The 16,501-nt window shown below is 33.6% G+C and overlaps 1 protein-coding gene across 1 annotated transcript in view; it reads right to left on the bottom strand.

The window, feature by feature from the left end:
* Nucleotides 1–16,501, bottom strand: part of ASCC3 (activating signal cointegrator 1 complex subunit 3) — a 264,177-nt gene that overhangs the window by 143,505 nt on the left and 104,171 nt on the right. Inside the window, exons 12-13 of the mRNA XM_018078048.3 lie at nt 7,805–7,981; nt 4,663–4,734 (exon numbers count right to left, since the gene is read on the bottom strand). Of these exons, the coding sequence (XP_017933537.1) occupies nt 4,663–4,734; nt 7,805–7,981 (249 nt within the window). The remainder of the gene's footprint in view (nt 1–4,662; nt 4,735–7,804; nt 7,982–16,501) is intronic.

The following is a 16,501-nucleotide window of genomic DNA, read 5'->3' as shown; positions in this document are numbered from 1 at the left end:
GGAGACCTGCTGAAACAACACCAAGAGCAAAATAAAAAAGCAAGTTCTTTTGAAGGCTTAAATGATATCAAAGAGAATCAGTTATGAGAAAAAAAAGAACAAGAAAATGCTGTAAAAAATCCCAAAACAGGTGAGAAGTCTGGGGAATGTGGCCAAAAATAGTTGTATGGGTGCAGTTTGAGGAAGTACCTCATCCAAAAGCTTCCAAGGACTTCAGCAACAACTTTTCTAATTTATAATACAAGAAATTTACTTTTTTGATTGAATCTTCAGACAAAATAAAATAAGGAAAAAAGAAAGGATAGCAAACATATGGTTCTGACAAACTCAGAACAGCAGAGTATTTAAGAGGTGATGGGGACAATGGAAGAAACATAAGAACATCCTGGTAACCAAGATAAAGAGATAAACCAGTAAAAGTCAGTAAGAGCAGCAGATATAATGGAAGTGAATCTATGTGTCAGAGTAAAAAAGAGTTAACTCCTCAGGATACTAACTTAAGCAACTGAACCTTGACAAAGACAGCAACAGCTCCACATTTTTTAGATGAAGGAATTTAATATAAAGTCAAAATTGACACGATATATTTCAGAGGAATAACCTTAAAAATACTGTTATTTCTCAAAACTCCTAAAAATACAGTTGTTTCTCAAATCATAACATGACAAAGGTGTTTTCGCCCTCATAAATTGTGAAGATAAAGACAGTATGATATGCATTGTCCTAAACTGGCTAATAATGCAATGTTTCAATTTATTCTAAAAATGATGTTGATAAGTGCAGTCTTCAGTCACTGCAGATAGTTCACTGTCTTTGCTGATCTTGTGAGGTTCTCTATAGACTGTCTCAGAAAGGTGCTACCTGCACACCAGAACTCGTTGCCATTAAATGCCCTTCTCACAGGGCTGTAAAATGCGAAGGTTTTTCAGCTCTGTAGCTGAATTAGAGCTGTTAATGCATGTGGCCCACGACTGGTGACTGTCTGGCAAAAGACAGCTGTAATAACAGGGAATGATAATTTCAGTCACTTAGCCTTCACCTAGCCTTCAAGTGAACAGTATACTGGAACAGAACTGCTGGCAAAAATAAGTTACCTGTAACTGAGCCTGGAGTCACATTCTTTGACAAATGGTGCACAATTTTTTCTTTCTTCATTAAAAGAATCTTTGATAGAGATAGAAATAAAACTCCAAAAATCAATCCAAGAAGACCTAGTATCTTTTCAGATAATATCAGAACATAGCAGATTCAAAGTACAACATGAAACTAAATATTCACCAGCTAATATCAAGCATGGAAGGACAGTTCCAGGAAAGCAGACTTAGCAGCACTAGAGGTTCTCACTGAAAGCAGTCTTAAGAAGTAGGATCTGCCAGAGAAACCTTCTAATGGAGTTCTACATCATTAGCAACTCTACAAAATGAGCACACTGACTTAAAAAACACCTGAAGACCTTTGGGACATTTTCTGATCTTAGTTCTTCAGTCACAATAAGAAGTTTCCAGAAAAAAAAAGCTAGAAAACTCAGTAGGGCAAGTCATCTATCAAGTTTCTTCAAGCTAAACAAGAGGAGAACTGTGTTATAAGACAAATGCTTTTGTTTCAGTTGCATTTGGTAACTCAAAGTGAAGCCTACAAACAAGATATCTCATTAGTTTGAGCAGATGGATCAAAATTAAAGACTGAATCACCAACTCTTAATTTCCCAGTTGCGATGAAGAACTTGAAGTCCTGCAGAAGACAAATGTTGAAAAATCAACACAAAAAGCTTCTCTCCATCTGTCAAAACACATGCCTGTAGAATGCAACTACCTCCTACCAGCCTTAGTCTTAAAAAATGAAAACACATGTACGTCTAATAAAAACACATGAACACGTAACTGCAGTCAAGCCTTACACTGTAACCCATAATATGACACTGACACATCAGCATGACTTCCATAAGAGTAAATTATTTGGTTCTGGAATGGTAGAATTCTTTGAGAATGAGTTAAAAGAACAGTAGATAAACAAACAATGTTGAATTCAATTTATTAAGACATTCCAAAGACTCTGGTCAAGAATCTTTAAAAGAGACAATGTTGTGAAAGTTTGACGGCCACAGGAAGGTGTACATTAATTCAAGCAACTTTAGAAGGGGAAAAGGGTTTTTTACTGATTCTGGTATTTCTTTCTTGCATTTCAGTACAAGACAGAACAGAGAGGTTTCTGGCTCTCTGTCACAGATCACTGCCTGAATAGATATAAAATCTCAACCATCTCCTAAATGTCATACAGATATACAACAGCTGTGGAAATTTTTCTTTAATATTGGGGGGAGGGAGGAAAGATATGAATACATCTTTCTAAGAAGTATATTTAGGGAAAACGACAGCTTTGTTAAAAAGAAAACAAACTTTGCACACATAGAATATTGTGTGCACACATATTCACTTGTGTGAATAAACACAAGTTTTATGGATCACACAGGCTATGTTTTAGCATAACAATAGCCTGTGGTGAACGTGGACACAAGGTAACAGGTTTCTAGAAACTTAGAAAATCAGAAGAAGGTGTAATAACTTTAGAGGATCAAAGGGCATTATCAAAATTGTTAAAAGACACAAAAGAAAGCCTTCCTAGTGTAATATTAATCATATTCACTCATAATACTCATTTTACATTATGGGGAAGGCATCTCAATGTAGATATATCTACATGACCTGTTTTTTTTCCCCCACATTTTTAAATATCTGCAGCTGGTTTAATGATTAGACAGATTTGTCACAGCATACTCACATACTCACTAAAAGGAAAACTCTAATTTTTAATGTGGTACAATACTACATACTATAATATAATTAACTGTATTAGGATAACTAGTTGATATACTTGATTCTGCATTGTCAAAGCCTGTATACCAGTATTTGTATATCATTCGTTTCAGGTTATGAATTTTTGTTTCATAAATGTCAAGACCAATATGCATTAAATACTATGAAGAAAAGCCCAGTGTAACCGGTTGCTATTTAGATGTGTACTTTAGAGAGTATGTGCAACACAGCAGAATGAACCTTTTCAACCAAAAAGAATTTACAATCATTTGAATCAAATTAATCTAAGTGTTCTGAAATCAACATTTATATAGCAAGGGAAACCATACTTCTGCTTTGCCCATACAATTTTCAGAAACTGAAATCAGCAACGTCTGCTGCTGAAACTTTAACATTTAGTAGACTACCATTCTTCACTCAACCTCTTACAGCTGTAGCTCATGCCTTAAAACAAAACACTAATGTGTTCATCTGCCAGTACAAGAACTAAAACTAGGATTAAACAACTAATTGTACTTATTATATAATATTACTTATGTTTGCAGTCCGTTTTTTCCTCAGTGTGAAGAAAAGAGAAGGGAAGAAAGGTGCAATAAACATGCTGGAACAGCATATGACTTCCTACTGGGAATCCAAGATAAATTACTTAGACACTACTGATGTAAAGAATCTGCTACCTGCACTACAGCAAGTGAAAATACACGAAATAATAACAAGAAATGAAAGATAAGAAACTAAATGTACTTCAGTGTTAGGAATTTGGTAACGCACAGGCATAACTGACAATGAGGAGAAAGCAAAGTTCCCTTGATAGTGCTAACAAATTTCAATAACAAGAAAATAACAGCATTTCCATATGTCATCTTCATGCAAGTTTTCTGAATGTAACAACAGTAACTGACAACAAGAGAAGTGGAAGAATGGTGTAAAGTAGGGTGGGAAGGGGGGGGCAGAAGGACTAGGAAGCTGGCTGAAGTATTTCCCCTTCCCCCCAGGTCATAAACCAACTGTTCATCTTTCAAAAAACACAATGAATTTTTTGTGAAAAGGGTAAAAAGTGCAATTCTTAGTGTGACTATAGGGGACAGAGTTTCCGCCTTTTATATATAGGTTATTTAGTGAAAAGCCTCTTCAAGTATCATAGTGCATTAGCATTTTATATTGCTCTAAACAGGTGCCATACCTGCTTTATGTGCAAAGTCCTAACAAAAACAAGACATTATGTGGGAGCGATTCAGGAGCACAATAACAGAACGATAAACTATTCAGGCAAATAGTTAGGCCCACAATCTTAGCAGAGGGGAACATCAGACGTGAAAATTCACTGCAGAAACCTCTATTGTAAAGCAAAATGAAGGATGACTTCCCTTAAAAAGAAAACAAAACACGAACCCCAGGACGTATCAAATGATGGATGCTGAGCCCTTATGCACTATGACTTGAACATTGTGTAATTCTCATCCCTCATCTCTAACAGGAGAGATTGAGATTTGAAAGATATGTGAAAGGCTAAGAATATAATAATTAAGTTATGTATTTTTAATTTTTTAAATCTTTAAATGTACCTCAGTGTAAGGTCTTGTAATTTTAAAAAAATTGACATAAATATACATTAATTACTTTGAGGATATGTAAAGTACCAGGAATTTTGACCTCTGTTAGAAGCTAACACTATTTAGTCAGTTTAGATTTTCTTGTATGCTATTTCTATGAAGTGTTCTCAAGGTTAGAGATTATCTCTGAAGTAACAAATCTTCAAAAAAGAAACTCTTAACGCATCACTATGATCATCAAAACTAACTTTTTTATATATATGTTCTGAATGGAAACCAAAACAAAAAATAAATACCTGGTGTCCAGCCATTATTTGCTTCAGCACATTTTCATAACACACTTCATCCATATGATTCAGCTGCTGCACCTGAAAAACAAACATCATAGTCCATATGAAAATAATTTCTATCTTTATGTATTTTCTACAACATATCAAGCAATTTACAGTGATCCATAAAAGACAAATTTGATTATGCAATTAAATATAAAATATATAGATTCCCATTCCTAACTATAGCATTTTGTTATTTTTAAATTCAGAAACAGATTATGAAAATAAGTAGATAAAATATGAGTAAGGGCAGTTAATAGAAAATTTATTATGTCACTTTGCTGGTGTTTTTTAATGACCAAAGAGAGGTAACCCCATTCCTTAATTTATCTGTTTTGTATTAAGGAATCTTACTTCTACAGGATATTGAGGAAATATCAATTTAATATATCTTATCTAGTATTAAGGTCTTCTATTTGGTACATAAAAATAGTTTCTACATTGCATATGTATATATTTATCTACAGGAAATTACTGGTAGTTCAGTTTTTTTGCCATAGAGAACAGAAATTTCTTCATAGCTGGGTCATGCACAGAGAACAGTGAGAGTACCATGTAGAGAATTTACAGTTAAGGATAAATAAAATGTTTAAGGAATATTCTGGCTGAAATAAAAAGTATTCTTCAACCTACTCTAAAGATTTTTTTTTCTATTTCTTTAATGCATTACAATATAAACAGCATGTATCTACTTGAAAGCACCTCAATATCAAGGTTGTGGCAAATCAAAATAAATAAGTCCAAAATTAGAGCAATCACTCCATTCTTTATTTGTGCACTTGTGTCTTATAACCAAATTGGTTTGGCACAAAAAAATGTTTTACAAGAACAAAGCACGCAAAAATTTGAAAAAGTTAATTTAGTACTTGGAGTTATGTAGACTAGCTGAAAGTTGAAAATCACAGCTTTAAAAGAGCTTTAGAGGAAAGCAGAGAATGTTCCTATTTGAAATTGTACTAGTAGCAAAAAGACGAAAAAATACAGACGTGTGCAAGGGACAAGCAGCCAGTCTAATTATTCTGAAAATGAGAGGTTAGCATTTTTTTTTCAAATAGTAGCAAATGAAAATCATTAAGGAGAAACATATATAAGCAGTGCATAAATACACATGGACATACATACACACATACACATACATACAAACATAACTTTATATTTTCTTTGCATTTATACCTAAAGAGAAAAAAAATAAAAATGCATAAAGAAAAAGAACTGACATTAAATAAAAAATATCTGACATTACCAGACCTCAACTGAAGTAGCCAAACTTTAGTCTTGGTCCCATATGCTCTAAGAATTTCAACATACAGAGTTTCAAGAGCTTTCCCAGCTAACTTCTATGCATAATGAATGCACCAGATTGTCCTTGCCTTTGAAAGCTTTCCTAGAGTTTGCACGTGATTCTGTAAATAGCTAATCAGCTTCAAATTTTTGGGGAGTTTTTTTGGTACTGGATTTCAGAAAACTGTGGCAAAGCATCTCCATAAAGTAACTAACAACCTTCCATCTCCTTGCAACTCATTAGTATGGATATAGACATAGCACTGACTGCACTTGCTGATGTCCTACAGTAACTTCTCTTGATTCTGTGGTTTCTTACATCGCCTTCCTCCTCTCATATAGACCAGAAGCATGTTGATATTGGCAACAACTTGGCAACTTTAGTATTAGGTGTTATCTTGAATAGAATTCATTTTCAAAGAGGTTTAATATTTTTACTTTTTGTTTGCTATAAAGTGTATTATTTTGATTGCAAAATATATTATGCTCTATGAAATTTGTTATGACAGTCTTCTGAAAAGCAAAAGAACTCCTGGCTGTTACCAAGACAGTCTGCCAGGTATTCACATTTCAGAATAACTACTACCTTCTAATATTTTCTCATCTCCTTATGTTTCTTTAGAAAACTACTTTTTTTTTAATAATTTCAAATTTTCCAGGATTATTTATATATTTCTTTGATTTTTAAATAACAAATGCACTCTAAAGGGAGTATGAAAAAATAGACTATCTTCTTTTTTCTTACTATACAGTGGAATTAAACTAAATATTAAAATCAAATAGCAGTGAAAGATCAACGAAAAGCAACAGCAAAAAACAGTGAAGGTACTTAAATCAATTAATGAAGGTTAAAATATGCAAATCATGGTAAGCACCATATGGTAAACTATTCTTGTGTGTATAGATTTAAAACATCTCCCTACAGTTGTAAAATAAGTTCCTTTCCTGCACTGCAGATGGAATGACTACTTAAATAATCTAGTAAGAAAAGCAATGGCCATTTTTACAAAAACCAAAAAATATGCTATGATTGATTAAGCTATGAAATTAACATTTGATTGAAAATATTTTGATTTCTATTAATTTAAACCATAGGTGAACAAGTTTTCTAAAAGTTAAGCTATATAAGCTTTAATTATCAGTTAATTTGTATAAATTCCTGTATTTAAAGAACTATAAATTACATGTCAAGTGGCACTGCACTTATGATTTCTAATAGGAATATTATACCTGATCAAATTTATTAATGTTTCCCAAAATGAGCAAGAGCACAAAGAGTAAAGAAGTCTACTTAGAGAGTACTTCAAATACAGTTTCTATCAAATATGTACATACAATAATTACTGGCTTAGCATGCTAAGGTTTTCATCAGTAACTTATATCCAACTAGTATTAATGCATGTCATGTTATTATATATATACAGATTTAAAAGAATAGTATTTTTCTTATAATGTTCCTCATGCATCCTTACAGCCAAACAGGAAGCACCACTGTTTCTAGGGAAATGGAAAACTGAAATGAGAGAGGCAGCTGATACAGCAACTTCGCAGTCGAAGATGCTTCAACAAGCAAAATTTCATAGTGAAGAGGCAATGCAAAGCTAGATACCATTGTATTCAACTGCAACAAGGCCTACTTACAAGTATTGTAAACAGAGGTAATAAGATTGTTAGAGTAACTTTCAATTATGTGTATCTTTATACAAAAGAAAATATGCTTCATGAAACACCCGCAGCATAATAAACCAGTACCTCCTATACATACATACATAAAGCATGATCAAAACAAACAGCGACCCTTTCTTTGGCATTCACGATTCTTTACCTTATTGGTTGTCTTAATTCCTATAAAGGTTTGCCCCAGAGGTACAGGTCGGAAACGGCCATCAAAGTAGAATAGTCCAATACAGGGATTGACGTGTAGAAATGTAGCAACATCAAGATAATTGGGTAACGTAGCTGAAAGGCCCAAAATCCTAATCATACTTTGTGTAGATTCAACCTATTAAAAAACCAAAAAAACTGTAAATTATCCAAGTGTTGTAAGCCAAGCAATCAAGCAGAGTTTTAAAATATCCCTCATAAAATAAGCAGTTAATACTTTCTACAAAAGGTGAGCAATAGATGTGAGTTAGTGATTATCTGTGTTGAAACTAGAGCATTCTGCAATTCCATCAAATCTTGCTTATTCAACTATTTTATTGTACTTTTGCCCTCCAAAAGGTTAGCAGTCATTAACTGACATGAAAGAACAACAGCAGAAAATTGGTTTTGTTAAGAAGGGATATTCTAATTTATAGGCAAAACTGGGACACACAATTTGGTATCTTTTCTTTCTTAGTCCAAATCACACCACAATTCTGAAAAGAAACAAGAATGTTATTCATGTCACTCCTCTTTTTTTTGATTTTTGCTTCTGCAACTCTTTTAGACAATTTATTCCAGTTCTCTGTAACAGGTGTTTCTTCCTTTTTTCTTCCTTTTTTTTTTTTTTTCAAATTACTCAAGTGTTTGGTTTACACGCCTTCCCATTTGATAAGGGACAGAAATGGTGCTTTACAACTAAACCCTCTGTTCCATATAAAAGCCTGCATATTATATGTATTTCCAGGTAATTTTCAAAAAGAATGAAAGCAGACAAAAGACCTGAATGAGGAAAGTATGCAAGAATTTTCCCTTTTCCTTCTGCAATATTAAAAGTTGTGTAGGCTGGCTCACAACTTTCTTACTAGCATAATTATTTAGAACCAAAGTTCATAGTAATTTTCTTCTGAAGGCTTTTTAGACACTGTAACTGAAGCCATATATGAGGTTCTCAACTTATCTCAAATATGTGAATGTTTCAAGATGAGTAGGGTGGGTAAATTCTACCTGGCTAAGTCCTATTCAAAACAATATGAGGTTTTACTTAGAATAGAGATTTTTTAATCACTCAGATGTTTTGAGTTAAAGTGAAAGAAATGTAATTAAAACAGACAAATTAAAGTTTTCAAAAAAGGCAACTAAAAAATAAATGAAGAGCATTCTCAAGGAAGATAAAATACACCATACTATAAAACAGACCTGAAGAATAACAAGTACACCAAAATAACAAACTAAATCCCCAAGTAAACCATTCCCCAAACTCAGAATCGCAGAATCAACTAGGTTGGAAAAGACCTCTGAGATCACATTGTCCAGCCTATGACTCAACGCCACCCTGGTCAACTAGACCATCTAAGAGTCACATTCAGTCTTTTCTTAAACACCTCCAGGGATGGTGACTCCACCACCTCCCTGGCAGCTCATTCCAATGCCCAATCACTTTCTGTGTAGAACTTCTTCCTCATGTCCAACCTAAACCTCCCTGGCACAGCTTAAGACTGTGTCCTCTTGTCCTATTGCTTGTTGCCTGGGAGAAGAGACTGACCCCTTTCAGGTAGTTGTAGAGAGTGATAAGGTCTCTCCTGAGCCGCCTCTTCTCCAGGCTGAATTACCCCAGCTTCCTCAGCTGCTTATTAAAGGACTTGTGCTCCAGTTCCTTCACCAGCCTTGCTGCCTTTCTTTGGACACGCTCCAGCAACTCAATGTCCTTCCTAAACTAAGGGGCCCAGAAGTGGACATAGGACTTGAGGTACTTGAGGTAATATCCCTCTAATCATCTTAAAAACTATTATGACTCTAAATCTATCCATTAATTTCTCTAACCTCTTTCAAGGCCATCCAAACAAAAAATCTTTATTTTTTTTTCACCATCTACTTTTATATTTGCTTAGCAACAAAAATATAAATAATTTACACACATATATATATAATATAATCAAAAAGCAAAAAGAGGTATATTTGACCTAAAAGACAAAATAACAATCGTTCCAATTATTTTATGCTCAGATTGAATTAAAACTGTAAACTAAATGCCTATGTGTCTGCACATCATCACATGCATATACAGAATGAGGTGCTTTTATTTTTTTAATTATACATGGCAATATGCAAACAGCAGTGACTAAAACTGTGCTAAACTTAAAAATTAAAAAAAACCAAAACTACTTGAAGACGCAACCATACCACATGAATTATTTTTGCATTTTCTCTGTGATTATAATTCAGTTTCAACTATTCATCTATTATTCATCTGTCCAAGCACTACAGAAACTTTATTTTTCATAATGGTATTTAGAATTCTAACACATTTTTATAACAGAGTTCTCTGCATACATTTTTCAACTACTTTTCTGACTTTCCCTTGAAGAGCAAGCATTAATGTGTTTTGCTCTCAGATGCTTCTAAAGAACAGTAAGCACTGAAAGTGCACAGATGCCTTTTGTAAATATGGTCCATTCAAAAATTAATATTTTTCAAGTACTGGATAACTTATTATTTGGTCCTAAAAGTACCAATTAGAGATTATGACTTCATATACAAGACACCATGAACCTACAGTGTTTTCCTGAAATTGAAGTAAAAATTACTGAGAAGACATCTTCGGATGACAAAGCTTTCTTTTTACGTTCCCTATCACTGGCTGGTGGTATGTAGCTAAGTGCATTTTCTTCACTACTGGAACACAATCTCTGATGTTTTATTCTTCATATGTATTGAATTATCCCAGTAAAAATATAAGCACCATTTGAAATTAGGCTTTCTTTGAAAAACTGAACTGACGCAGTGTCTGCACATCATGTTCTTTAAAAGCCTTATTATGTTTTATTGATTTGATGTTACACTGGAAATAAGAAATAAAATTGCCATAACTTTATTTACTTGACATATCTAATTAGTATATCTAATTCAGAAGCTTTCATGATGGCACGCAGAGAATTGACAGCATGTTCACCAGACACGTTCACAGAACACGATTACCACACCATGAAATTCCACGTATACAGAAAAAATAATCGCAAAAGAGCTCTCCGGTACCGATTTCCACACTCAAGCATCAGCTGTATTTACAGTATAAATGATAAGGGATCAGGTATGGGAAGCGCCTCTCTGGATTGTAAATTGATCACATCAGGATCATTTTCTTCCTAATAAGTTTTATGATTTGCATATCATCTCATTACATTACAGCTGCCACTTGAGAGCATATGGAGTGTACACAGAGATACTCTTTTATCTGACTTCTAAAGTTCTCCCTGAACTTTGTGATCTTGGCAGCCTTCCCATTTCCATGTATTAAATATCACATTCACGGAATGAATTACAATCAAGCTGGAAAGCATATCCCTGATTGTTCAACTTGAGCACAGAATTAAGCGAAGCACACAAGTTTACACATTTTAATCTTTGAAGAATTGTCTGCTGGTTAGAAATTAATCTGATATTCAGAAGACCCAGGATCACTTCAACACACTTGCTACAGTTAGTCTGAATGCCCTTCAGATGTACACTAAAGATACTCAGAAAATTAGACACAAGCATTTAGTTATCAGTCCAGATGTGAAAGAAGATGAATTCTTTACATGGGTTCCTGAGTCCCCTATTCAACAGTAGTAAGAATGAAGTACTACATATGGGGATTCATATTAGTTACTAGTTGGATACTATCCTACCCACAGAATGGCTCTGTGTCTCATTCTCTCACAGGACCTATGTTATTTACATTATCCAAAACAAAAGACAAAGAGAAATGTAAAAAGAACCAAGAAATGCTTAGAACATTAAAAAAGAATTAAACGTGTTTCAAAATTACTAATCAGTTGTTAGAATGTTTCATCAATGTTTCCTTGTTTATTGAAATACTGGTTACTATTAATGAAAGAGTTTAGAAGTCAATGAGTCCCCATAGGTGGCAGTTTTATAGTTTCAGGAAGAATAATAGAAAAAACCAGTAAAATTGCAAAACCAAAAGTACTTAGTAAAAATGCAATTACTAATACTATTTTGAAGATTCTGTATAGGATGTTATCTGCACCTCACTCTGCACAGAATGCATTTGTTACTAGGCAACCATCTAGTTAAGTAATTTTATTAGTTTTACTCTGCTTCCAATGAACCCTGAAAATACTCTGATCTCAGTCGTCCATTTAGAATATATTTAAAAATCTAGAGGTACTGAAAAAATGTAACGATGCAGAAAGCACTATCAGAAGCCATATTATTTTCCCTCAGCTAAATATTAACTATGCATTGCTTTGTCTTAAGAAATGACATTTTTCATATATCTATTAAGAGATTTCTAGGCTGGGTACAGTGCCACGTCAGTTTTTCCTGACTGACAAAATACCTTTTCATGTTACTCTTACTATTTTGTTCCCAAACTAGGAAACAAAAATGCCTAGGAAGCCTTCTAGAAATTAGTTTTACTGCTTTACCATAATATGAAAGAACACAAACATATGACAATCACTATTACCTTTTAAACTCCATGGATATATCACAAAAATGGAAAACCAGTCACATATCGATACTAAAAAATGACATGCAGAATGACTTCCTGACATCACTGTCATGTAAAATAATAGAAAAGCTTCTGAAGATTAATTCCAATATCTGATACTTAACATTTTCCAAACAAATGAAGATTAGGTTTTGTTTTAAAAAAGTAGTTTGTTTTTAAAAAGTCATTTTTACACAACTACAAGGCTGTGTAAAAGATAGCAGGATAGATCCAGATTCATGTAAGACTCATTAGACATATGGCTGCATAACATACTTTTTAAAAATAACATCACAGAATAGCAAGAAAGCCTATATTAAATTTATCACAAGCTGATGAACTGACAGATTTTAAAGAATTGTATAACTGAAAAACAGCAATTAAAAAGGGATTCCTCTAATTGCTTTCTAAGCCCAACGCTAATCAATAATTTACCTATGATACACAGTCAAAAAATAACTGGTGACAAGAAGAGCAGGTGATTGACAGAATTAATATAACTGATGTGTGTGTCAGGCATACAGCTAAATCTATGTTGATAGTCCCATTCAAATTAAATTTCTTTTCATTTACCTCATAAGACACTATTCTCAGGAAACATTCTTATAGCAATGAGTGAATCCCGCAGCAACTACAAAAAGGGTTTGTTTGAGGACTTAACAAAGAAGTATATGAATGCAAGCTGAAAAGATGATGTGCTAGCAAATTAAGTACATGCAATTCTTAAAGATAAAAAAAGGGATAGAACTGAGTATAGAAGGAAAATGCAACAAAACAGTTTTGTTGACAGGTTTTAAAATACAATTGTGAATATAAGAAAGTCCAGTGAAAAAAAAGACCCACAACACTATTTTTTGAAAAATTATTGCAGAAGGCTGCAGTAACCTTGTTTCATCTGCCCTTTAAGAAAAGATGCTGAGAAACTTGATTAGTCTATGTAGGGAATATCAAGGAGACAAAAAACTAACAGTACTCACTCAAGCTGAGAAATGAAGAACCAAATGAAATGCCAGTGCCATTCTAGATCCAAAAGACACATATAGGAACTACAGTGGGTTACCATTAGACACAAGATATACAGAGCTAAGCAGCTGTATATATATATATATAGTTCATTAGCTATAAGACTTGACTATTTTTTTTTTAACTGATCAAATTTTCATCATCAAGAATGGGATTCCAAGCACACAGAAATTTCTAATTTGATAACAATTAGACATTGGGTTTGGGTGAGAAACATCTGAACCTGTTTGCTTGTGATTTACAGTTAGAGGTAAAAAAGGGAACCAAAGGGACAGGAAAAAAAAAAACAAAAACGTAAAGGAGTTAATAAGGCAGTAGAGATATTTAAAATGCATCCAGAGACAAGAAAACTACAGCTGAGATGGAAAGTTTCCTAAATAAGGTGTCATGAGGAAAGAAAGCTCAGAAAGGAAACATGAGAATTTCCAGGGGAAGGAGAACTTCAACATCTCATGGTCAGTGCAGCCAAGGCTGCCTTTGATCTTCACTTCCCCAATGAGGCCCTCCTTTCCTCATGAATACAAGGTATAGCACAGTACCACTGTTGGCTGTTCTATTGCCTGAAGGAGATAGCTCTTATCAATGTATTCCAGAAATCTCCTGGATTGCTTGTACTGCTGTATTATCCCACCTATTACTTATTGAGCAACTTTATTGATCTAATACAAAAACATAAAGCAATTGAAACTTAAACTTGAAGAATGAGACAATGATGGCAACAATACTTATGTGTCTAAGATGGGAGCTTTGGTATCCCAAACTCTGAGAATGCTTTTACTACGGATTTTCTTTTATTTAATTTATCATTCATATACTTGAGAGAAGGTGTCAAAATTCACGTAATCACTCAAGTGTAGTATTCAGTATGCTTTTTGTGAAAAATATACATAAGCAGCAGTCATCAAAATCTCTGAATAATTATGATAAAATAATCCAGTGGCCTTTAAAAGCAGACAATTTTTTTCTTTCAAGATAATAAGCTTAGTACATTACTGTAGTGTGGAAAGTTTGATTAAAAAGTTTAAGCATTTCAGTTTTACATCTGCATTATGCTCTGGACTAAAACTTTAAACATCAAAGCTATAAATTGGATTCAAAGAAGTTGTTTGATGTTATACCTACAGTATATAACAGAGCTCAAAGCAATTTTCCCACCAAAATGTTTAGCAAAGTCAATTTAAATCACTTGCAAAAACATTCTCTAAAATTTGAAAAGTGCAAACGTGCACAAATATAGTCTTTATTCTGCTATGAGTAAAACTCAGTAATTCCAATATATATGCTCCTTCCAGGTTTAAATAAAACCTAACTCTAAAAAATGCCATAAGTAAAAATGAGCATGTTAAAGTCTTACAGTAAGTGGTGTGACTCAGTGTTCATCTGAGGGAAAGTACATCAATCATTCAAGTATTTTGAGGTACAAATTAGGACAGACCTGCTAATGCAACAGGATATTCCTCTTTTAAGCATATATTTGGATAGCTGTATTTGTACCTTGCATGAATACAGATCTCAAAACACTCTTTTCTGGTACAGTTGTAGGCCCAAGTAGCTAGCTGAACACTAATTCTTAAAAAGACAAAAAAAACCCCAAAACCGTTGTGGGTTTTTTTCTATTATCCACCATCTAAACAAAACAACCCTCATACCTCCAACAAAACAAGAGATCAAGAGTTATGCTTTTGCTCCAAGACAGGATAACAAACCCTGCAAAATGTAAAAGGCACTACATTATCCATCCTGACCTGCACAGGAATCACGACATTGCTCATATACAAGCTATGGAAGTATGATCTAGATGAAACTAGAGGTACATGCCATTATTAGTTGCTACTAGTGATTTATTGAAAAGGCTGAAGTAGTATTCAAAGGAATTTATCACTGTTCTGTTACAGAAGTGATACAAGAAATGACTATTCCAGGTCAGATCAGAAATTACACTCCTTCAACGCACTGTCTCCCACAGGTGCCAAAAGGGACAGTACAGAAAATGGGAAAATGTCAATGATATTCACCAGAAAAGCTCCCGGTTACTACAGCCCCCTATCTGATCTAGTGACTATTTCTCTGCAATGGATTTTTCTCTGAATTACTTGTCTAAACACTTTCTGAGTCCCATCACTACAAATTACGAAAAAAACAGTCAATATTTCAGATGTCTTAAACCTGTCTACAAATCAGAAAATTGATTTCAGCAATTATTGCATGGTGCAATTGACATAAGGATACTTCAGATTAATATTGTCACTGTTTTTTTAGGTTTTTTCAAGAACTGAACAATTATTCGTACCTCCTGTATGCATGAATATTGAATGAATATGATATTTATATAGATATCAAGGAAAAATAAGTTCTAGAACTACTTTCAGAAGTCTGTAAAGGAGCTTCAAATTCTCATAGAAAGAAGGACAGTCTCCAGGCATGGGCTGAACATCTTAGATTTACTTACTGCTCCTGGAACATTTATGAGTTTGTATCAAAATGTATAAAACAGACCAAAGAAATGCAACAGAATATTTCTTCTTCACAAACTATCATTAAAACATTAGATGTGATATTTTTACACTTAGAACACCTGTAATAGTATTTTCACTAAACTCCAGTGAAATTCTTCTGCAATTAGAAACAATACGTTATCTTTTTTACTGACTGAGTAAAAGTTCCCATAATTTCATAATTAATTATGGATGTATACTGAAAACTTCCTAGAACCATGCTTGCAGGCTCACTCAGATGCTGAACTATAACATTTCAGTGTAATTTTAAACACTAATCCTCTTATTATTTGTTTTCATATTAAAAAGTAAAATAATTGTACAAAACATCTCCTGTTTCTTTGTCCCCAGGCTCTCTGGGAGGCTTGCAATTCAAAATATTTTTGTCAGTTGTTTTCTACAGCAGAACTCTAAAAAGCTCTTCAAGCAGTTCTGTGTTTTGTTTAAATGTGTGGGGTTTCTTAGTGTTTTATATTGTAAGTTTTCCTTCTCTTCAACTACCTTCTTGTGAAGATTCATAGGGGTCTCCATTACTATCTTTCTTATTAAATTAGAATAAGTAAGGTCTTCAGAAAGGTGGCAAGATGGTAATTTTCAAGATTTGTATATTGTTTTACTTCCCAACTTTTTTACTTAAGGAAGG

Source organism: Manacus vitellinus, unplaced genomic scaffold (assembly GCF_001715985.3).
Source record: "Manacus vitellinus isolate BGI_N305 unplaced genomic scaffold, ASM171598v3 scaffold_4_pilon, whole genome shotgun sequence".
Lineage (NCBI taxonomy): Eukaryota > Metazoa > Chordata > Aves > Passeriformes > Pipridae > Manacus > Manacus vitellinus.
The sequence above is the reverse complement of the archived record's forward strand: the minus strand, read 5'-3'. Positions and strand labels throughout refer to the sequence as shown.